The sequence below is a fragment of the Trichomycterus rosablanca genome, chromosome 5, assembly GCF_030014385.1.
Source record: "Trichomycterus rosablanca isolate fTriRos1 chromosome 5, fTriRos1.hap1, whole genome shotgun sequence".
Classification (NCBI taxonomy): domain Eukaryota; kingdom Metazoa; phylum Chordata; class Actinopteri; order Siluriformes; family Trichomycteridae; genus Trichomycterus; species Trichomycterus rosablanca.
Window position 1 is genome coordinate 5608435 of NC_085992.1, and position 24614 is coordinate 5633048.

Here is a 24614-nt window from a genome sequence, read left to right on the forward strand (position 1 = left end):
CACCTAAGTGGCTTGTGTTGTAGATTTGATTAAGAATGAATACATAATCACTATACATAATCACCTATAATACAGAAATAAAAACGTTTTTTTAGAGGTAAAAAAAATTTTTTTTTGACCCTTTATTTAATACACATGGATTTGGGCAGTTTTTCTCATTTTTCATGGCAGATCCTTTTGAGCTCTCTTAAACTGGATGGCAAGCAGGTGTGAATTGCCATCTTCTGGTAATTCCACAGAGTTTTAAATGGGTTTTAAGTCTGCGCCTTTGCTGGTCCACTCAAGAACAATCAGAAACTTGCCCCAAAGCCACTCCAGGGTTGTTTTGGTTGGTAAAAGGTGAACTGTCGACCCGATCTGAGTTTACATGCACTCTGAAGGAGGCCAGAGTCATCTGTCCCTCAATTCATACCATTCTCACCGCCCCTGCCACTGAAAAGCCCTCAAATAGCATAATGTTACCACCACCATGTTTCACTGGTGATGTGCAGATCCTGTTTCTAACATAGTGCTTGCTGTTCTGCCCAAAGAGTTCAAATTTCATCCCATCAAACCAAAGAACCTTTTAAAAATTGTAATAATTAATTTATAGATTTTCTCCTTAGTTGTTTCACTATTCCCTATTGCAGTTTCCTTGCTGCTTGCACCACCTTGTCTTGCCCAGACTCCTAATTTGGACAGACAGCCAGGTTTAGAACCTTTTATGCTTGTGCCAAGCTTCATCCATGTCAAAATGACTAAGGCCACTGTGGAAAACACTCTAGAATTTGATTGCAAAGATCCACAGTTTGTTTTGGATTAAATAGCTTGATTTTTGTTTTGACAATGCAGTGTTTATCGTGGGCCCTTATAGACCCAGGTGTGTGCCTTTCCAAACTCTGTCTAATCAATTTGAATTGCAACAGGGGTTCTAGACACATCTCAAGAGCAATTAAAGCAAACAGGATGCACCTGACCACAAATTGGAGAGCCACTACAAAGGGTCTGAATACATTAGTGAGAGAGATTAGTGGTTTCCCCTGTATGTGTTGAAGTTTCCTTTAGAGAACAGCTCATTATTAATGCCAATGGTTTTAATGGTTTTTTTTCTTTCAAATTTTCAGAAGGCACAGTAAACCTCACGAAGACATTATGGGCATCCAAGGAAAATCCAACGAGCAAATCCTGGGCTCAGGGATAGCTCAAGGCAAAAGTTTTTTCATGAACAAGTTCTCATCCTTGAATCAGAAAGTAAAGCAGACAAAAACGAACGTCAACATTGGAAACTTCAAGCCGCTCGGCAAACTCGGGACCTTTTCCAAACCAGAAGTTAAAATGAACTTTCTGAAACCGAACATGCGGGTGAACCTTTGGAAATCAGACAGCAGTTTGGAAACGTCTGATGGCAATCCAGGCCCTGGAGCCATTAAAGATCTCTGTGACAACCGTTCAGATCTGGAGATCTCTTCTGATTCAGAGTCCTGCAACTCCGATGAGCATCCATGCTCAGGCTCTTTAGAAAATGTTGACTATGTTCTTCCTAGCTGTGGCATTGTGGCGTCTGCACCTCGACTAGGCAGCCGCTCCCAGTCCATTGGAAGCGTTGAGCTTCCTGTGCCGTCAGTTATTCGCGTCACAGACTGTGAGAGCATAGTTGGGAATAGCTTATCTGTTGGACCAAACACACAATCCCCTGACACAGCCTCAGAAGCAGAGGAGGCCATCTTGATCGATTTTGGGACACCAATCGATGCTTACTGCCATCAGTTTGTCCAGGACGCCCAAACTCAACCTATAGAAGTGTTTGAGGAATGCCCGGTAATGTCCTGTAAACCAAACCCACAGGTACCTAAAGGGACGACAGATCCTGCAGATTCAGGCTCAAAGACAGAGAAGCAGCCGCAACTCCCTCGTCCATCCCAGCTCAATGTAGAGCCTTCAGTCCAAGGAGGAAAACTACTTACGGTCCAGCCTCCAGGTTCTGCAGCATCATGTAGCTCCCAAAAGAGCCTTGGCTCTAATTTAGAAGGCAGTTTAGGACCTTCTCCAGCAGACAGTAACGGAGGTCGGGTCGTGTCCCCCTTTGCTAAGATCAAGAGTTCCATGGTGCAGGTGGCTAGCATTACCCAGGCTGGACTCACTCAAGGTATTAACTTTGCTGTGGCAAAGGTTCAGAAAACTCCAGAACCAGAGGCCGTCAATGAGACGCAGGAGAATGAATTGCGAGCAATGTTTACACAGTGCCAGACTAGGATCATTCAGATATAAATGGGTATATAGGCCTTGTACATATGCATTTTAGCAGGGGTGTAACGATACAAAATGTCTTGTTGCAGCAGTAAAATTACTGTAAAATACGTAAAACTAACCAAACTGAGGTAATGAAAGTACCTGGTGCTTGTTACACTTCTTTATTCGCAGTTGTTCTGTCCAGCTATTGAACCAACTTAATTTTTTCGTCATTTTTATACTGCACCCAGCGCACATAAAATAAGACAGCTGAGGTTCTAAAAGTGACTACTGCTTTAACTGTTTGAAGTTTATTGGTTTATTAAACTTACCAACAAGTAAGTGATAAACAATGGTTTAACCACTTTAGATTTTTGTTGTTTAATACACTGTCAGTGCATAAATCCATTTTCAGTTTACACGTGAGGGCGGCACGGTGGCGCAGTGGGTAGCGCCGTCACCTCACTGCAAGAACGGCCTGGGTTTGATTTCCGGGCCAGGTGGCTAGGGTCCTTTCTGTGTGGAGTTTGCATGTTCTCCTTGTGTTTGTGTGGGTTTCCTGTAGGTGCTCTACATTTACATTATATTTACATTTTCCGCATTTAGCAGACGCTTTTATCTAAAGTGACTTACAGTACTGGGACAGTATACTGGCTAAGCCAAGGGTTAAGGGCCTTGCTCAAGCGCCCACCGGTGGCATCCTGGCAGTGGTTGGGCTTGAACCAGCGAACTTTCGATTACTAGTCCAGTACCCTACCAGCTAGGCTACAACTGCCCCTCTACCTCTACAAGCGATCTCGTTTCCTACAAGTCAAAAGATCCACACAGTCAGGTTAATTGGAGCTACTACAAATTGCCCCAAATGTGTGATGGACTGGCGACATGTCAGTGGTGTTTCCTGTCCCTGACCAGAATAAAGTGGTAGCTAGCTAGCTTGCTTGTTTTCTTACTCACTCTAAAAAGCCAATTTTAGCTTTTGGCAGTATTGTTCATGAATTCTGGACTATTCCTTCTGGCAAACTGCCTCCTAATTCCTCAGACTTGTGAGGCTGGTTTGGCTGTATGTTTGAGTCTGTCGTCTTGTTTAAATGTCAAGTTTCTTGGCCGTCAAGTTAAAATTCTCCTCTTAAATCTAACATTTTCTTTAGTGCAACCCCATCATGATGTTCTTACCTCTGTGCTTTACTGTGGGCATGATGCGTTTGAACTCAACAGTGCAGCTCTTCTTTCTTCAAACATTAAATGATAAGTTATTGCCAAAGAGTTGTATTTTTGGTGCATATTGTTTTTTTTGCCTTAACTGTTGTTCCTGCTGCCTTCTGGCTTTCGCTGGCTTTTCTAATCTTTCTCATCATCATTTGCGAGCATGTTGTTAAAGCTTGTATGACACACGTCCGGGGGACCTTAACTTATAGTTCCACTTGTGGACTTTTAAACTAATAGTACTAACAGGTGTTTTATGTATGCAATTTCCCCCCCAATTTTCTCCCTAATCTAGTCATATCCAATTACCCTGATTGCATTGCGCTTCCCCTCTACCGATACTAACTTCTACTGCGGACTGAGGAGCGCCACAACTGACACACGCCCCCCTCCGACACGTGTGCAGTACCGACTGCATCTTGTCACCTGCACAAGGCAAATTCGTATGTGGATCAGCTTTGTGTACGGAGAGCCACACCCTGGTCAACGCATTATTCCTCGACTTTGCAGAGGTCGTAGCTGCATCAGTTATGAGGAGCCCTGGTCCGGCTTTCCCACCCTGTGTGAACAACAGACAATCGTTGTTCATGTAGCCGCTCCGGATGTTTTACCGCTGCGCCCCCCTGAGCGGCTGTTTATTTTATGTTTAAGAATTTTGTGTCTGAGAAATTTTGAAAGCTTCTTCAGCTATATCATGATTGCTACAATTACTATTTCTTTCATCTTTGGTGTCTTTGGTATATTGATCAATTCTGAGAATGTGAAATGGATATATGCACTAGTGGTTTATTAAATAAAAAGTGCTTTAATGTTTTCCCTTACTGTAGTCAAGATTCAGACTTGGTTTTTATTTGTTTGGGGGTTTTTTTTATTGTAAGTGTCTGTTGGGACAATTATGCGATCCATGTTTTCAATTTAGCAATCATGGGGCTTTATAAGGGTATACAAACAGGTCAATTAAGACAAGACGAGGTTTTGGAAGCTTTTGCTTCCGATAACCGAATATTACAAAATGTGTAAACATTAGTCCCGGCATTTTGTCTTTTATTAAAACAGGTCAGTTCAATTGTATTTATAACATATCATATTACAACCCCTGTACTGTAACAAATTGTGGAATATTAGGGTGTATCGTTACATCCCTTTAGAGTAAATGTTACCTCCAGCGCAGTAGCATAAGTTTGCACACAAGTGTACAAAATCACCTACTCCATATTTCTTCTCCAGTTACTCTATTGTTTACAGTGTCGTGTGGTATGCATAGTTTACCTAAGCTGAACCCGACTGTGCCCTTATTCTCAGTTCTTTCTTGAACGTTTATCCACGGCTGGATTTGCATGTTGAAAAATCGGTTAGTCCTCGGTAGATCAAGACAAGCAAGTTTTATTGCAAGTCTGGAGTAAAGAGCTAGTTTAGTGATGTGTGTCACCTGCTAGACGGTACTCCTCTTTGCATTTGAGTGTTGTGGCTGTAGCTGAAATCTTTTAGACCTTTGATTCCAATGTCTGTTCAATGGCAATTCAGTATTAGGCAGTAGAGACAGAGGAGTAAAATAAGCGTCATGTAAAGCAAAATAATTATTACATATTTTTGTGCTGTATGTTAATAGTAATGTACCAAAGTAGTAACAGGATTGTACTGTATACTGTACAATATGGTTAAATATTGTCCCGTGAGTCAGTACCATATATAAGCACTCGGTAGGTCTTTTGAAATACGTGTGACCCTCAGTTAATGTACCTGGACAGAAGAAAAATATTCACATACGTTTGTTTAGCATGATGATGAAACTGGAACCACTTCAGATAGACAGTTGAATCGGGAAAAGTGCGATTTAAGTAAAGTAAGACTAAGAAAGTAAAGTTATGATCACACCAGAAACACAAACACGCCACTCACATCATTTTCATTCATTCATTTATTCATTTTTGTATCCGCTTATCCAATTAGGGTCGGGGGGGGGCCTATCCCAGCTTTTCAGTGGGTGCAAGGCACACAGTAACACCCTGGACACACATACACACAGACATTCACCTATAGGGCAATTCAGTGTCTCCAATTAACCTGACTGCATGTTTTTGGACTGTGGGAGGAAATCGGAGCTCCCGGAGGAAACCCACGCAGACACGTGGAGAACATGCAAACTCCGCACAGAAAGGACCCGGACCGCCCCGCCTGGGGATCGAACCCAGGATCTTGCTGTGAGGCGACAGTGCTACCCACCGAGCCACCGTACCGTCCGCAGCAGAGAACAGATACACCCAAATTATTGGATACTGAGAGAAAAAGGGATACATGCAGATATAGAATATAAAAAGAATCAGTTGCACTACGACAAATTCTGACCTAAAGTTTAAGATTGAAATTTATGGGATGTTTTTTTCCAGTCAATAACTGTCTAGTTTAAGTGAGCTTGCGCCCACTGATGCATCCGTATGCTGACACGTGACTGGCTAAATAAATAATAATAAGAATTTAATATACAGTAAATATAAAATACTTTGTAAGTTAATGTTTGATGCAGGACAGGGGCAAAGCACTGATGCCAAACAAACTAGACACTGTAAAATGCTTTTTGCACAAGTGTAAGCCTTATCATAATTTAAGTGCAGGTTTTTTTAACTACCTTTGTATTTAAGGTTTTACTTATTTGTATTCAGGTTAATTGCTGCATCTTTAGTATAATAGACTTAGATTTTAGCCACATCCATGTCATATTAATAGATGTATTGATGCTCAGGCTTGAGAACTGACCCATATAATGCTTTATGTGAAGCCCTCAGAGGGCTTTTTGAGGCTATAAGGTACCACAAAGCAACATGTTTAATTATAGATTAAGTGCAGCGGGAAACGAAGCACAATTAAAGGTTCGTTCCTTAAGGAATCATGTTTACTTCTCTCTTACAGCAATGATGCTATAGAATCCAGAGGGTAATTTACTAAATTAAATACTGACGACTAATGCTGATGAGCTGGCTTTTTACTTTATTGCAGTATGATTTGTAAGCTGAATTCCAGATGGCATAGTGCACTACACAGGTTCTACAAAACAATGATGTTCTACTAACCATGTACAACTTTGACTAATGTTGCTTTACCAATTGTTTTTACCATGCAAGTTAGTAATTATGTAAAAATATACACCGATTAGCCACAACATTAAAACCACCTTTTTGTTTCTACATTCACTGTCCATTTTATCGGCTCCACTTACCATATAGAAGCACTTTGTAGTTCTACAATTACTGACTGTAGTCCATCTGTTTCTCTGCATGCTTTGTTAGCCCCCCACAGGACCACCACAGAGCAGGTATTATTTAGGTGGTGGATCATTCTCAGCACTGCAGTGACTGATTCTGGTTCACAGGTTAGAACGAGCTGCACACACGGTCATCTCAAACCTGAGCAGTGGTGGCATTGTGTTTTACACACCACGTCTTTTAAACTGTACGGCTTTATATTCCGTTAGTTATTAGGTGAACTTTGTTATGCTGTATTATTTTCTCTGTACTGAATAGTTTTCAGAGGGGAGCCATCAAGGCCTTCTAGGAACCCAGATAATAATATGTATAAAAATATAATAGGTCATAATTTGACAGTCAACTCTCCTAAGAACTCATAAGTTGACAGTCAACATTTAAACATGCAAATCTAAGCAAACAAATGCTTCATGCCTGCCTACTCAGTTTCTGTTGGAACTTGAAGGCTAAAAGAATCCTCTGTAATGACAGGGGGCCGTGGTTTAAGACTCATGGTTCGTTTTATTCTGCAGGTTGAGATGCACATCAGGTTGAAACTTGATCCACTCCTCATTTTAAAATATTTAATCCTGGTATGTAATCCTGGTACCCACAGACATTGGCACTGTCTACACTGAAAATACGGGTTGTTTTAAAACGTTTGGGTGTTTTTTTGGCGTGTGCTGGACTTTAATCATCAAGAAATTCAGAACATTTGCACAGGACGAAGGTACATAAATATTTAGCTTTGCTAAACAGTTGACATTGTATCATTCAGTTTTGTGTTTTTAATGTTGTAATGTTCTCATGTTTCTTCCTGTATGTAACTAAAAATGGACCATCATTTGACACGAGTGCTTTGTAAACCTTGTTTTACCATTTCCACTTTGTCCTGTGTTAAGTGCATAGTTTTTTCCCCCAGAATGTTTTCTGACTCATTTAGCATTGCACAACATTAACACTTCAGTATCTTCTCATGTTGGTGTGAATGAATCCTTCCACGTAGGTGCAACATTCATCGAAATGTACCCACACTTGTACAAGTTGTTTGTGCTTAACGCTCAAGACTTTATTCTCTCCATGTTTACTAATAGCATTAATGTGTAGAACTACTGTATTTTAAAATAAAATGGGATATACCAGTGGCTTTTTATGTAAACACCTTAAACCATTCTAAGCTGCTCACACATATTTTGGAATTAAATGTTAATGAAACACAAGGAATGTAGGAGTCATTTACACCTCCAACTGAAGATGCCAAATCTATATAAAAGTGACCAGGTCATCAAAACTGAAGCATACACTGATCAGCCATAACATTAAAACCACCTCATTGTTTCTACACTCACTGTCCATTTTATCAGCTCCACTTACCATATAGAGGCACTTTGTAGTTCTACAATTACTGACTGTAGTCCATCAGTTTCTTTACATACTTTTTTAGCCTGCTTTCACCCTGTTCTTCAATGGTCAGGACCCCCACAGAGCAGGTATTATTTAGATGGTGGATCATTCTCAGCACTGCAGTGACACTGACATGGTGGTGGTGTGTTAGTGTGTGTTGTGCTGGTATGAGCTGACCAGACACAGCAGCGCTGCTGGAGTTTTTAAATACCGTGTCCACTCTATTAGACACTCCTACCTAGTTGGTCCACCTTGTAGATGTAAGGTCAGAGACGATCGCTCATCTTTTGCTGCTGTTTGAGTTGGTCATCTTCTAGACCTTCATCAGTGGTCACAGGACGCTGCCCATGGGGTGCTGTTGGCTGGATATTTTTGGTTGGTGGACTATTCTCAGTCCAGCAGTGACAGTGAGGTGTTTAAAAACTCCAGCAGCGCTGCTGTGTCTGATCCACTCATACCAGCACAACACACTAACACCACCACCATGTCAGTGTAACTGCAGTGCTGAGAATGATCCACCACCCAAATAGTACCTACTCTGTGGTGGTCCTGGGAAAGTCCTGACCATTGAAGAACAGGGTGAAAGGGGGCTAACAAAGTATGTAGAGAAACAGATGGACTACAGTCAGTAATAGTAGAACTACAAAGTGCTTCTATATGGTAAGTGGAGCTGATAAAATGGACAGTGAGTGTAGAAACAAGGAGGTGGTTTTAATGTTATGACTGATCAGTGTATATCTTATCCTAATTTACACAACACAAGTTGTACCCCCCCACCCCCCACCCCCGTACACACTCAATCAGCATGGAACTTTTTAGTATAATTTGAATATATTTTTCAAGAAGGCAGATATCAGATACCCAGATATCCAAATAGGTTGAGGTTATAGTGGGACCAGCGTATAGTGGAAATAAGGCTAGACACTAGTTGAGAAACCAATAATACTAATAAAATATGTAAAAAAAAAAAATACTTTAGGTTCCATGTCACAAAGTTACAGAAAAATATGGGCAGCCCAACTTTGTTATAATACCTAGAGGTTGGTCTTATACCACAGAGCTGAACTAGAGTGTATTTCAGACATTCAGCCCATGTGACACTCTGGCAAGCACATAAAAACCATGTGCCTTATTTAAAGATTATTCAGATTACACGTTGAGACCAGACATGCAGAAAAGAGAAGCAGAAACTTCCTGTTAACAAACAACTTGTTTTTTTATTCCCAACATTGTCCGAGCTAGAACGTTAAGAACATTTTTCCTGCAAGCAAGTTTAATACATCAGGTTTGTACTTTAATATGTAAAGACATGAAAAATATATTCAAAATACTCATTGATTTATTTTCTTCCCCCAAGCCTTTAAAAGGATCGAGTATAAAAAAAAAAAAGAATCTGTACAAAGAACAAAGAAGTCACATCACTTAACAGGGACATTTTATCCCCGGTACAGTTAATAAGAAATTGAAGGCATTTCGGTTTAAGGTTCATTTCCATTCACACGTTTCTGCTGCTGTGTCCGGCTGCACCGCAGCATCTCCAGCTGCTTGGCTTTAATCCAGCCATCTCTGGATAGAGTCGTCTGCCCATGACTTAAAGCCAGTAATCTGAAAGCAAAATAAATACATAAAATAAATGAACAAATACGTATATCAGAATAAATAAGTAGGGATGTGGGTGCCTGGGTGGTGCAGCAGTCTTTTAAGGCTAGCCCACCAACACAGAGATCCGGGGTCAAATCTAAGTGGTGTTATCAGTTGGATGGGCATATATACACATACACGACTGGTTACATGTGGGAATTGGTGGGTACTCTATCCAGAGTATTATTGCCTTGTGCCCAGCGTTAACTACCCTGTCGCTGACCAGGATAAAGCGATTAATAAAATGAATAAAAAAACAAACATGGGTTTTAAGTTAGCAATAAAAGCAGCGTATAGCAAACTGATCCAACCCACCGTGCCATGACTAACAACCGATGCAGGTCCTCGGCAGAAACGCTCTGTGGGTCGTCCTTACGCATTTCAACAAAGTCTTCCTCCACTGCCTGCAAAGTCAGAATTAAAAGAACAGACAGTTAACTATGCACATGTAGCTAAAAAGTCTTCATCATGACAAATTCTATTCATCTAGACTTGTTTCCTGCATTCCCACTGAAAACTGAACAATTACTAATGATTAACTAGTATCTGAAACTAAATCTAAAACTAATTAATAGTGAACATTTTATAATACAGCACACATTTCCCCTCTAACAGTAACTTCTGCGTTGAACTTCCCGTCTGTTCGGACATCTCTCTCGCAAGGCTCTCGCAGTCTTCAAAAGACGATTGAAGACCTTCATCAGTTCATTACTAAGCACTTAAATTAAAAATAAACCTGCGCTTACCAACCCTCTATCCTTCCAAACAACCTTCAACCCATAGTTTTGTTCTAACAGGGTTTCAGAGATGTGTTTCTACACTGTTGTCCATTTGTTCTAGAGTAAGAACATTTTTACTGAAGAAGCTTTTCTGTAAGTCTCTCTGGATAAGAGCGTCTGCTAAATGCTGAGTGTTAATAACAAGAAATTAAATAAAAATAAAAAAAACTGCAACAGGGACGACTGACCTTTGTGATTTCCTCGGTAATGCTGTAGTCCAGCGAGCGAGCCACTGTGAGGTACACGCGGTATTTGTTGAGCTGAGACGGAAGCTGCGAATGCTGTACAGCCTTCAGGTGTTCCAGCAGGTCAGGGGGGTTCACAGTGGGACGCAGGTGGATCTGACAGTCGCACTAAAGAGAGAGAGAGAAAAAGAGTTAAGCTAAAATAAATTAAGTCTGATTTAGCAGGTGAAAAAAAACTCAATTTCACATCACAAGGGTGATGTGTTTGAAAGTGTTCGTAAGGTAAGAAACAAGCAGTAAAATGTACTACAAGGTGGACAGTCATTGTAAATGTTTTTTTTTTTTTTATTCTTGTCCTGATTCATCTATTTGTTTTATTTTGTAAAACACATTAACTGGGTATGTTTCTTTTTAGTAGCAGTAAAATACATTAAAGTTAGTATGACATAAAAAGGCACATTTAAATTAAAACTGCAAGCACAGCTTTAAAATACTGGTTTAGTAATCAGAAGTTCACTGGTTCTAGCCCTACCACTGGCAGGTTGTTGAGCAAGGTCTGTTACCCTAAATTGCTTAATTTTGTTTGTTTATTAGGATTTTAACGTCATGTTTTACACTTTGGTTACATTTATGACAGGAACGGTAGTTACTCATTACACAAGATTAATCAGTTCACAAGTTTAATATCAAACACAGTCATGGACAATTTAGTATCTCTAATTCACCTCACTTGCACGTCTTTGGACTGTGGGAGGAAACCCACGCAGACACATGCAAACTCCACACAGAAAGGACCCGGCCCTTAGCCACCGTGCCGCCCCCCCTCAATTGCTTAAACTGTATTAGGTCACAATTGTTAGTTGCCCTGGATAAAAGAATGTGCTAAATGCCAAAAAATATGAACGCAGGCACGTTTGGGTGGCACAGCGGTCTACTGCATTAGCACACCACTGTGACAGGTTTTAACACGAGAGCTCTAATCCCAGCAGAGCCACTGACCTGCCCGGGTGTGTCCACACAAACACAGCTGGTCATGTTTGAGGGAGGGAAGGTCAGACGGGGTCTGTTTCCATTGCAATATGCTATATGGTATGCTGCTGTATGGTAGCTCATGGTGGAAACCAAACCAGCAGATGATGAGAAGCAGCCACAGTTTGTCTACAGCTTCTTTACCAGTAATGATATCGGATGAGATGTGCTGCCCAGATCTACTCTGCCCTTGTAGTGCAGCTGCAACCACAGGAATTTATAAGCCATCACACCAAAATAGCACAGCGCATTCCACAGGGTAGCATCAGAGTGAGGCAGCACTGAGGCCTGACAGGCCCTAGCGGTCTCTGAAGCTGACCGCTGGTCTCCAGAGCACCGCTAAAATCCAGCACAGAAACCATGACGCACAAGCGCACTCCTCTCTAATAGCCCTCTAGTGTCTGTATATATATATATATATATATACAGGGGTTGGACAAAATAACTGAAACACCTGGTTTTAGACCACAATAATTTATTAGTATGGTGTAGGGCCTCCTTTTGCGGCCAATACAGCATCAATTCGTCTTGGAAATGACATATACAAGTCCTGCACAGTGGTCAGAGGGATTTTAAGCCATTCTTCTTGCAGGATAGTGGCCAGGTCACTACGTGATGCTGGTGGAGGAAAACGTTTCCTGACTCGCTTCTCCAAAACACCCCAAAGTGGCTCAATAATATTTAGATCTGGTGACTGTGCAGGCCATGGGAGATGTTCAACTTCACTTTCATGTTCATCAAACCAATCTTTCACCAGTCTTGCTGTGTGTATTGGTGCATTGTCATCCTGATACACGGCACCGCCATTGGATGCACATGGTCCTCCAGAATGGTTCGGTAGTCCTTGGCAGTGACGTGCCCATCTAGCACAAGTATTGGGCCAAGGGAATGCCATGATATGGCAGCCCAAACCATCACTGATCCACCCCCATGCTTCACTCTGGGCATGCAACAGTCTGGGTGGTACGCTTCTTTGGGGCTTCTCCACACCGTAACTCTCCCGGATGTGGGGAAAACAGTAAAGGTGGACTCATCAGAGAACAATACATGTTTCACATTGTCCACAGCCCAAGATTTGCGCTCCTTGCACCATTGAAACCGACGTTTGGCATTGGCACGAGCGACCAAAGGTTTGGCTATAGCAGCCCGGCCGTGTATATCGACCCTGTGGAGCTCCCGACGGACAGTTCTGGTGGAAACAGGAGAGTCGAGGTGCACATTTAATTCTGCCGTGATTTGGGCAGCCGTGGTTTTATGTTTTTTGGATACAATCCGGGTTAGCACCCGAACATCCCTTTCAGACAGCTTCCTCTTGCGTCCACAGTTAATCCTGTTGGATGTGGTTTGTCCTTCTTGGTGGTATGCTGACATTACCCTGGATACCGTGGCTCTTGATACATCACAAAGACTTGCTGTCTTGGTCACAGATGCGCCAGCAAGACGTGCACCAACAATTTGTCCTCTTTTGAACTCTGGTATGTCACCCATAATGTTGTGTGCATTGCAATATTTTGAGCAAAACTGTGCTCTCACCCTGCTAATTGAACCTTCACACTCTGCTCTTACTGGTGCAATGTGCAATTAATGAAGATTGGCCACCAGACTGGTCCAATTTAGCCATGAAACCTACCACACTAAAATGACAGGTGTTTCAGTTTCATTGTCCAACCCCTGTATATATATATATATATATATATATATATATATATATATATATATATATATATATATATATATATATATATATATATATATATATACAGTATATATGACTGCAAAACTAAAAGAGACGTAGGACCTGCTGTTCTTACCGGGAGCAGAGACCGGCCTTCAGACATGATAAGCACGTTAATATTGCAGGGGAATTCCATCTGGTGGTAGTTAAAATCGTAATCAACCTTCTGCCAGGTGATCAGGTTTCCCAGTGCCGTGATGTTCCGCACACCTACGGCACAGAGATGCACAGAGCTTCATATAGCATGCAATAATGTCCACAGAAACTACACATTTCAGTAATAGTGTGGGCAGTCGACACCTTTTGCAGCTCATCCTACACACCTTTTCAATTCTACATGAGAAGAAATTGAACTTTAGGACTAATGAAGCTGTAGGAGAGAAATAAATAACTGGGTAAATGAATAGTCAAAGTATTTTAGCAAACTTTGTCTTTGGCTTACTGTGCCTGTGGCATTTCTAATACACTAAAAGACACCATGATGGGTTAGAGCTTGCTCAGTGCAAAGAGAAATACAGAAAAGGTTGCACATTTACAAATGTCATGACACTGCACCATGGTTTAGTCAATCAGCATTGTGTCAGCACTGTAAATGCATCCTATGGAAAGTCTTCCCTGCCTGTCTGCAAATTCTAACAGAATTGGCCTCATCAATTTCCGAGGTTTTCTATGAACAATCTAAGCATTAATATGTTTAAATTATGAAATGTATTAAACATTAGGTTTACCAGAAGAATTAGGCAAAAACGTTTCTAGGGGATTTCCAACATCCGTATTTAAAGAACCACAGATTATTTTTGTAAGGGCATGGGCATGCTTGTTTCTTTTTCTGCTGTCTAATAACTCAGCAACCACAAAGCAATGTATGATTCAGTTCACTGAAACATATTATAGCCCTAAACGCCTTTGGGTTACTGTTATATGTAAAATTAGTTTATTTATTAGGATTTTACAGCCATGTTGTACACTTTGGTTCCATTCATGACAGGACAGGTTTCAGCTGCTATGGCTATTAACATGGCTTTTATTATCATGTCTTTAAACATCAAAGTAAGTGGTCGATTTGCTTTCTTTACTTGTGTGTATAGTGGTTAAAGTGTTTGTGTGACTATGAGGGTGTAGAGTTTAATTGTTTTTCATAACTTACATGGTGTTTTAAGAATGCTTTAAATAAATTAATTATTAATAAATTAATAAATGAGTTTTGTTTTGGTGGTATTCATCTTTTGGCATGAATAGAGGAGGTGTTGATAGAAGTTCTTGAACCACGGAGGGGGCAAGTGGGGGCCTGGTCTCCTTTTAGCAGGTAGGTATGGGTGAGTTGACAGGACAGGTGGTTACAGGTTACTCGTGATTCATCAGTTCAAGTTCAATGTAAAACACCATCACAAGCAATACACCTAACGTACACGTCTTTGTACTGTGGGAGAAAATCTGAGCTACTGGAGGAATCTATGGGGAAAACATGCTAACTCCACACTAAATGGGCCTGGAGCACTCCACCTGGAAATCAAACCCAGGACCTGGGTCTCAGCAGTATAGAATACAGAGAAAGCCGTATTTGTGCAGCGATTAGGCATCCCACGTTTACCATTGTCCTTCCCCCCTAGCAAGAAGGTCCAGGGTTCGATCCCCAGGTGGGGCGGTCCGGGTCCTTTCCGTGTGGAGTTTGCATGTTCTCCCCGAGTCTGCGTGGGTTTCCTCCGGGAGCTCCGGTTTCCTCCCACAGTCCAAAGACGTGCAAGTGAGGTGAATCGGAGATAATAAATTGTCCATGACTGTGTTCGATATAAACTTGTGAACTGATGAATCTTGTGTAATGAGTAACTACCGTTCCTGTCATAAATGTAACCAAAGTGTAAAACATGACGTTAAAATCCTAATAAACCAAACCAAACCAAACCAAACCCTGCCCCCTACAGACACACACCCAATCATGTGTCCGTGTAAGCAGCTAAGACACGAACTCGAATCTTAGCGGTGGTGGGCTACTGCATTAAACCTTTGCAACATCTAAGCAACCAAGTAAATATATCTTAGTAGAAATCAAAACAAAATGGCTTTGGTGTGACACACTGATCTGACCTGCAGTGTCCAGCTGGCCTTGCTCAAGCTGTGTTTCATCCAAGACCAGGGAGGTGTTTCTCGCCAGCTGAAGAGATCCACTAACCAGCCGGTTGGCTGTGTAGTCTTTACGAGGCACCATGCGCTGAATGTTCATGTTGTGAAGACTCATACATAACCGGTATGACTAGAAAATATTAAAAAAAACAAGTGAAATTGTTTTGTGTGTTGGCCTGAATTCAATAATAAAGATACACACACAGAAACTGTACAGTACTCACAGATGGCACAAGCTGCTGGATGACGTGGTAAAGTTGTTCTGTGTATGGAGAGCTGTGTGGGCAGCCACTTACGTTAAGTGTGAATTTGCCCAGAGGAAGAACGTCTCGCCTGGCGTACCTACGAGAGAAGCATTTGTTATGAGGTGGACCTGCAAGGGGTGCTTGGGTGGCACAGTGGTTAAAAAAATGCCAACCAGTGCCGATATTTTGAGCTTGTGGGTTCAAATCTCAGCTGATATCAGCTGGCCAGACGTCTACACACAGACATGATTGGCTAACATCTGCTGGATGGAAGGGCTGATTCCTCACCAGTGCTCGAATTACAGCCACTGTTGGCTGGACAATGGTGCCTGAACAAAGACTGGGAATAACAGAGATCAATGTGTGACTCTTCATGTGAGATACTGATCACTGTGTTAACCCGCTTCATGCAGGTGAAAAGAAGTGGCTGCCAACTGCACACGTCGGAGAGGGCGTGTGTTAATTAATGCAGGGGTCTGCAGCAGTGGAGGTATACAACTCCAACTGGCCTGACAGCGTGTCTTCAGATTTGTGGGAGGAAACCGGAGCACCCGGAGGAAACCCAGGCAAAATGCTGTGTATCATCACTAGCAGTAAAAAAGAGAGTCGAGGAGATCGTGTAATTACTCACACAGTGGAGATGAGGTGCAGAATAAGGTACTCCGCAGCAAGCGCGTCTCCGAGGAAGACGTGCGTAAGGTAAGCAAGCAGCTCCGCTCTGACAGAAGCCATCTCACCCTGGACGCTGTTTAAAACTGAACACGTGTGGACAGAGTAGATGAGTCAGCGAGTGTGTTTATCTCCTACCTTGCTTAATACTTAATAATAATTCAGTAAAATAGGTCTTACAGTCTCCTTTGACGTCTGCGACTGCAGGGGGCAGTAGTGGATTGTTGTGGTGCAGCGGCTGGGCGTGCAGCATGTGCAGGCGAGGTACGAGGGAGGCTGGTGGTCTGTGAGCTCTCTGCTCCTCCACAGTCTCCATGCTCTCTGTAGGGTCCAGCAGAGATGAGACTTCCCTAAAACGAACAAACCATTATGCTGTAAATCTGCTACAATACAGAAATGATAATAATACGGTCCAAAATAATACTGTCCTTACTTATCATCAGCTACCAGGCTGAGAGCAGGATCGACTGATAGAATGCCGAAGACTTCCAGCATGTCGTTCAGTTTGAATTTGTCCCATTCGTCATATACCTGCCAGTAAAATGGGATTATACATGTTTAGCTTGGGTCATCATTCAAAAAATACAAAGTGCACAGTGTCTTTTAATATTAGACTTCGAGAAAAGCGAATATAGTTCAAGTTTAGTTTTTAATGTCTGCCCTAGGCCCATGTTCATGGCAGAACATGGAATAAAGATAAATAAAGATTAATTCCAACCCTAACATCCTTACAGTGTAACAGTCAGTAACACTAGATAAAAAAAAAAAAAGCTATAAAATTACATTTAAAAAATGTAGCGCACTCAATTTGTCTTCCGCTGCCGAGGGATACCAGATTGCACACGAGGAGAGCACGTCGCTGCCCCCGCCTCTTCTGACACGTGTACAGCCCTCCTCTTCTTCCACCAATCAGGGTCCTTACACAGCGTATGAAGACTCACCCACCCACACATAGTCCTGCCCCCACCCTGCAGACCCGGCCAATTAGTATCTGCTGCATGCACTGCCGATTACGCCCGCCAGATGGCACCCAGCCGATCGGTGACAACGCTGAGTTTTGAACCAAGGAGTTCAGAATCTTGGTGCTGGTGTGCTAGCGGAATATCCCGCTGCACCACCTGGGCGCCCAAAATTACATTTCTTAATCAAGTATAGTGTCATCGTGTCCTTGTGCAGCATGTGTAATGATGTGGGTAGCGTCTGTTCCTTAAAGTGACCCAAACCCAAATCAAATTCTTGACATGAATCATCCTGTTCAAACGACTCATTTTTTGGAATTGAATCACTGAGCTGTTTTGGCATTACTACCCATGCACACACACGAAGAAAAACTTCATTGTTGCTTACCAATGAATTGTGTGTTTTTTATTAAATAAAAAAACCTAATTCTGAAGAACAGAAGCTAAGGGAAATGCTAGAGACTTGTACTCGCAAACGAGGCTCCGATACTAAACATCCGATACCGTGTGCCTAGTGCACGTTGATGCGTCAAGACTAGTTCACACTACACGATTTTTGCCCTGATTTTCGCTCGGCGACTGGTCGGCGCTAGATTTGCCGGCTCGGGAGCAACTAAGCGTTCGCTCGGCGATCGAAACTCGACTCTCGGTCGCTAAGTGTGAACTACCCAACAACTCGATCCGACCGGCTCGCCGAGCGCTCGGCGACCGGATCGAGTTTTCTAGCACGTCAGATATCTGATCCAATAAGTATTGGTATCGGTATCGGCAAGTACAAAAATACATGTACTTGTACTCGGTTGGGAAAAAAATGGTATTGATGCATCCCTAGTAAATGCAATTTACCATATGCTTTTATTAGCTTCTGTTTTTTAACAATGCACCAGAATACAGCTCAGTGATTTAATTCCATAGAATGATTCATTTTTAAGTTATTCATGTGAAAATGAATCATTTCAACAAAATCATTCATGTTTATTGGGATTTTAACGTCATGTTTTACACTCTGGTTACATTCATGACATGAACGGTAGTTACTCGTTACACAAGATTCATCAGTTCACAAGGTTATATCAAACACAGTCATGGACAATTTTGTATCTTCAATTTACCTGACTGCACGTCTTTGGACTGTGGGAGGAAACCGGAGCTCCCGGAGGAAACCCACGCAGACACTGGGAGAACATGCAAACTCCACACAGAAAGGACCCGGACCGCCCCACCTGGGGATCGAACCCAGGACCTTCTTGTGAGGCGTCAGTGCTACCCACTGAGCCACCGTGCCGCCCAAAATCATTCATGTGGAGAGTGATTCATTTGAACAAAATCATGCATGTTGAGAATGACTCTGTTCAAATGAATCATTCACATCATGTTGCTGTGCAGTTCCTAAGTTTGGATTTGTACACATGTACAAAATAATGGATTGTATTCCTAACACCACACTGATGTAAATTTGGTTTGGGTCAATTTGAAGAACAGAGGCTAAGGTAAAGGTAATTAGTTAATGTTAGCTAATGTAAATTAAAGTAGGTTTTTCAAAGACAACAAAAATTTGAACAGCTTGTTTTTAATCTAGTTTTACTGACTGTTTAACCTGTAAGAATCCTTAGTGTGAGAATCCATCTTGTATTATGCTAACTTCATCTAATGTTTCAAGGTTAAAGATTGAAACACACAAGAATTAAGTCAAACATGGCCAAAGGATATGCAACAGGAATATAGTGATTCATCTCCTTGTGGTAAAATTAGGGGCGCTTAGGATTTGTTACACATTCGTATTAGTTTTACAACTAGTATTTTACCTTAACCAGGCAGGCTGGGCCTTTCTCTCCAGGCAGAGGGAAGTTAAGATCCAGGTTGGACGAGCAGTGTGAAAGTGAGGTGCCCTGACTAGGAGCTTCTGTTTCCTGACGTTTCGAGTCCGTGTTCCTATGTGAATCCACTGCGTTCTGAGATCCTATTAGGAAAGAAATAGGTTGAACCTTTTAACACTGCCTGGAATTTAAAATATAGTTTTTTTCCTAGAAAATGATTAACAAACTAGAAGGCATTAAAATACCTGAGTTTACTTCCGTCTGCTGCTGTGTGTCCATCTCATCATCCTCCTCGTAGCTGCGTTTGTGTCTGTTTGGGGTGTAGGATGTGGAGGGAACAACTCGGGCTTGACTGGAGCTGGCATAACTGTTCACAGTAGTTAAAGACTTTCAGAAGTGCAAAAGCAGGTTGTCAGTATTTATCAAAGACTAATTTTTTAAGACTGTAACGCTGATTGGCTGCTTTCCATCAAAAGGATATTTCCTTCACCCACTGAGCTTCTCCTGGTATTGGGACACAATAGAAAGTCTGTCTTTCAGAAGTAACACTCTTTGACGAGTTGAAATCCACCTGCTGACATGACAGGCATCCGTCATGAAGACTGTTTAATTGAGCACATTTATTTATTTATTTAAAGAAAACACAAAACATGGCAACATTTTCTACATAGTGCATTAAGGTGAGGGGTAATATGTGGTATTGCCATAACATTATGAAACACTTAGTGATCTGACCCTATAATTTACAGTGAGAGCATCCAATTCAATTCAAGACTGTGCTGTGATTGTTATTTATTTGGATTTTAATACGTGTTTTACACACTTTGGTTACATTCATGAGAAAACCTGTTGCTACTCATGGACAATTTTGTATTTCCAATTAACCTGACTGCATGTCTTTGGACTGTGGGAGGAAACCGGAGCTCCCGGAGGAAACCCACATACACACGGGGAGAACATGCAAACTCCACACAGAAAGGACCTGGACCGCCCCACCTGGGGATCGAACCCAGGACCTTCTGGCTGTGAGGCGACAGTGCTACCCACCGAGCCACCGTGCCGCCCGCTGTGATTGTTATGAAACCATAAAATAAATCACTTACACCGGGGTCAGTGACATCTTTGTATTTTCCACATCTCAGCACCTGAAAAATTATCAAACACAAATTGAATTAAGACCTCCGAATAACTGGTGTATTAACTGCACCCAAAATCTGTGCTCAGCCTTCATATTAGCACACAGACCCTATTGTACTTGCACATTAAATGTCGTCTTGGTGTAAAAGCTTGACCTGTTTTACCAGATTTATTTTTTTCTAATTATTTCTCTTTTTTTACCTAGTTGCACGCCCCCTCTGATCGCTTCTTTTACCTTGCCAGGGACACGGTCTCACAGACAGCAGTATCTCATACGGAGAGCCACACGCTGCCATCCGTGATCCACCAACCCCTTGAGCAGACGCCTCAACTGACTGGCAGAAGCCAGAATTGCGACAGCAATGAGGAATCCTTGCTTGACCCTTGTCCCATCCCCATACAGACACACAGCAGATTTCTTTTTGTTTTTGTTTTTAAATATTCAATTAAAGTTCTGATCCAGTGATTAATGTGGAATGAACAATCTGCCACTAATAAGTTAAACCTTTTACACAAAAAGACATTACAGTGCACAAATTCACCAAATACCTGTGCGATATACAAACACAGACAACACAGACATACAGTAGGTGTTACTTACTTTCACATTTGTCACTGGATCCACTGTCTCATAAACGCCCATGAAGAATTCAGGATCGAACATATCCTGCACCATACAGCGGAACTTCACCAGGCTGTTGGGCTTCAGGTAGTGTAGGGGCACATCATTCAGCGAGGGCACCTAAACACCAGAATTTATGAATACGGCACCTTTTATACTTATTTATATTTATTAGGATTTTAACGTCGTGCTTTACACACCCCGATTACAACCATGACAGAAACAGTATTCACTCGTTACACAAGATTCATCAGTTCTCAAGTTTAATGTCAAACACAGTTAGAGACCATTTTGTATCTCCAGTTCACCTCACTTGCACGGAGCTACTGGAGAATACCCACGCAGACATGGGGAGAACATGCAAACTCCACACAGAAAGGACCTGGACCTCCCCACAGGGAGATCAAACCCAGGACCTTCTTACTGTGAAGTGACAGTCTGCCACCTTGCCACTCCTGTCACCTTTTAATATAAAAATGTCTTAAAGTAGTTTTACAGGCACAAACCTTGGACAACAGTGACAAAAAAATAATTTCAAAAACTTTAAGGGAATCAAAGTGGTTCGTTTGTTTGTTTATTAGGATTAGCGGTAGTTACTCATTACACAAGATTGATCAGTGCTCAAGTTTAATGTCAAACACAGTCATGGCCAATTTTGTATCTCCAATTCACCTCACTTGCACGTCTTTGGACTGTGGGAGGAAACCGGAGCTCCCGTTGGAAACCCACGCGGACACGGGGAGAACATGCAAACTCCGCACAGAAAAGACCCGGACCTCCCAGCCGCGGGATCGAACCCAGGACCTTCAGTGCTACCCACTTAGCCACCGTGCCACCCCGGCACCTTTTAATATGAAAATGTCTTAAAATAATTTCAGAAACTTTAAGAGAATCAAAGTGGTTCACTATATGATGTATATGATGATATGTAACTATGTTTTGGCGATACGAATGTCCAGATTTTGTCATGCCAATAAAGCCACGTTTGAATTTGATTGAACCAAACAATAAAACTTGTGTCCTGTGGGTTGCTGGGTGAATGAAATTCTACATTCTAATAGTTCTATACTTAACACTCCTGTTATGTTCGTTTCTCGTCAATTTGACCCAGGGCATGTTTAATTATCCAAAAGTGTCCGAAAGCAAAAAATCCCAAAAATCATTGTTTATATCTCATTATTAACTCCTTCTGCTTGGCTTAATAAGTGAAATCAATGAAGTTTCATACCAAAAAATACTTTTAACTATATCTTTTAAGATTTGAAACATTAAGACGGGTCAATCTGACCCGTAAACATAACAGCAGGGTTAAAAATGAAAGAAAGAAAAACAACAACACATAAACAAGCACTACCAAACAAGCACTTTACCCAGCACTGTGTATCGTTTACTTTCAGTTTCTCTTTAAAATACTCCACAGCTTTCTTCTCCCAAGCTGGATCAGTGTTGCTCTGAGCTGAAAAAGAAATAAATCAACATCATTTACTTCTCCAAACACAAACCACTGGAGTCCATAACGATTTTGTCCATAACTTTCCTGGTTAGCACACTAGTATGCTAAGTAACATGGCACTAGTACAAAACGAGATTAACACAGTTAACTGTATAAGAAATAAGCTTTAATAAATGATCATCACTATTTATTTATAAACACAGGTCGGGTCACTAAACAACAACATAATTCAGGCAGAATAAAACCATCAACGTGTCAAACTTTAGCAGCAGAGCTAACTATCAGTTAGCAAAAAGTTCCACCAGGAACAAGAACCCTACTGTAGTTAAAGCCAAGTTCTTTCATTATTCAGGAATTATCTCTTACCAAATATGCCATCGACGATACCCAGCGGGTTGTTTACCCAGTCATCGACAGTAGGCATGGCCAGATATATTGGAACTTGTGAAAACAAACCGAATTGAAGTGAAAATAGTTGATCGGAGCTCCAGCACGTTTCATCAGCACACAGCCGCACACAAGCACACGGTTCACTGTGGCGGGAAAATGACGTCACACAAACAGCTGTCACGTGACACGAACAGTCCATTTAATCGACACACACACACACACACACACACACACACACACACACAAAACAAAACAAACCCAACAAACTGTTGCGTTTGGTTTAGCACAACGTTTTGTGGCGCACTGTTTCCTACAACGTCTTTATATTATGTTTGGAATATTCTACCAATATTTCACAGTGTATAGTAAACCAGTATACACAGCATGCACCAGTATACAGTATACTACACAGTGTACCAGTATGTACTGCCCTCTCAAAACCTGCACCTGAATATTCTGCATATTGTGTGCTGCACACTGTACCAGTGTAAAATGCTGAATACTTTTCCAGTATATAATGCCTAGTTCACCAGTATTTGTGCATAATGCATAATGAGTACCAGTAATTAATGTACAGTATATTGGACCTATACTGTATATAATGCATAATGAACACCTCACTAGTGTATGTATTGCTGTATGGTTAGTGCATTATACTGTACAATATTTGTTTATTTATTAGGGTTTTAACGTCATGTTTTACACTTCGGTTACATTCATGACAGGAACGGTTGTTACTCATTACACAAGATTCATCAGTTCACAAGTTGAATGTCAAACACAGTCATGGACAATTTTGTATCTCCTATTCACTTCACTTGCACGTCTTTTGACTGTGGGAGGAAACCGGAGCACCCGGAGGAAACCCACACAGACACAGGAAGAACATGCAAACTTTACACAAAAAGGACCCAGACTGGCCCACCTAGAGATCGAACCCAGGACCTTCAGGATTAGTGTATAATGCATACTGAATACTAAACGTATCTATCTATCCGTCCGTCCATCCATCCATCCACTGTACCAGTGTATAATACATACTAAATACTTTACCAGTATCAAGATTCAAGATTCAAGATTCAAGATTCAAGATTTACTTTATTTTACTGAAAATTATTCAACAGCTTAGTACATATGACAGAAACATACATGGCTGTGTTATTTACATTTACATTTTCGGCATTTAGCAGACGCCTTAATCCGAAGCAACTTACATTACAGTTACAGTATACAGTCTATGCAATTGAGGGTTAGGGGCCTTGCTCAGGGGCCCAACAGCAGCAACCTGGCAATGGTGGGGCTTGAACCAGCGACCTTCTGTTTACTAGTCCAGGACCTTAACCACTAGGCTATAGCTTGCCCACATTTAGTTAATTCATGTAAATGTACAGGGTGAAAAGGTTAATAAAGGTAATAAATTCGTTTTAAAATGAGGCTAATGAGTAAAAAGGAGAAAAAATAACTTCTATCTACTCAAAGTTTTACTTTGCTTTTTACTTGCAAAGTTGTTTGTCGGTGTAAAGACTAGAGTATGATGAACTCATTTACATTAAATGAATTATATGTATTTTTCTGTTCTGCTGATGTTGCTTATTTAGATTATACTTCTTTTAAGGAGGTCCTGGTGGCGCAGGGAGTAGCTCAGTCGCCTCATCCAAAGGGCATGGGTTTGATTCCCTGGCCGGGCGGCCAGGGTTCTTTCTTTGTGGAGTTGGCTTGTTATCTCTGTGTCCGTGTGGATTTCATCTGGGCGCTCCGGTTTCCTTCAACAAGTCCAA

The 24614-nt window shown here is 41.5% G+C and overlaps 2 protein-coding genes across 3 annotated transcripts in view; one reads left to right on the plus strand and one right to left on the minus strand.

Moving 5' to 3' along the window:
* The window catches only part of inpp5f (inositol polyphosphate-5-phosphatase F), a 34455-nt gene extending 31949 nt beyond the window's left edge, over nucleotides 1-2506 (plus strand). Inside the window, exon 20 of the mRNA XM_062995572.1 lies at nucleotides 1104-2506. Within this exon, the coding sequence (XP_062851642.1) occupies nucleotides 1104-2247 (1144 nt within the window). The 3' untranslated portion in view covers nucleotides 2248-2506. The remainder of the gene's footprint in view (nucleotides 1-1103) is intronic.
* Nucleotides 2507-9251: 6745 nt separating this feature from the next.
* Nucleotides 9252-22944, minus strand: mcmbp (minichromosome maintenance complex binding protein). 2 transcript variants are annotated; one of them, XM_062995577.1, is made up of 16 exons: nucleotides 22813-22944; nucleotides 22364-22449; nucleotides 20973-21113; nucleotides 20338-20379; nucleotides 19715-19805; nucleotides 19480-19602; nucleotides 19223-19377; nucleotides 16892-16989; nucleotides 16639-16808; nucleotides 16421-16544; nucleotides 15769-15886; nucleotides 15509-15674; nucleotides 13500-13633; nucleotides 10663-10827; nucleotides 10011-10099; nucleotides 9252-9659 (listed from the first exon to the last, which is right to left on the minus strand). In XM_062995577.1, exons 1-16 carry the CDS (start codon nucleotides 22868-22870, stop codon nucleotides 9533-9535), a joined length of 1887 nt encoding a protein of 628 aa, XP_062851647.1. In that variant the 5' UTR covers nucleotides 22871-22944; the 3' UTR covers nucleotides 9252-9532. The 2 variants fall into 2 exon arrangements, with proteins under 2 accessions (XP_062851647.1, XP_062851646.1); XM_062995576.1 differs by having other exon boundaries at nucleotides 19715-19808.
* Between the last annotated feature and the right edge of the window lie 1670 nt (nucleotides 22945-24614).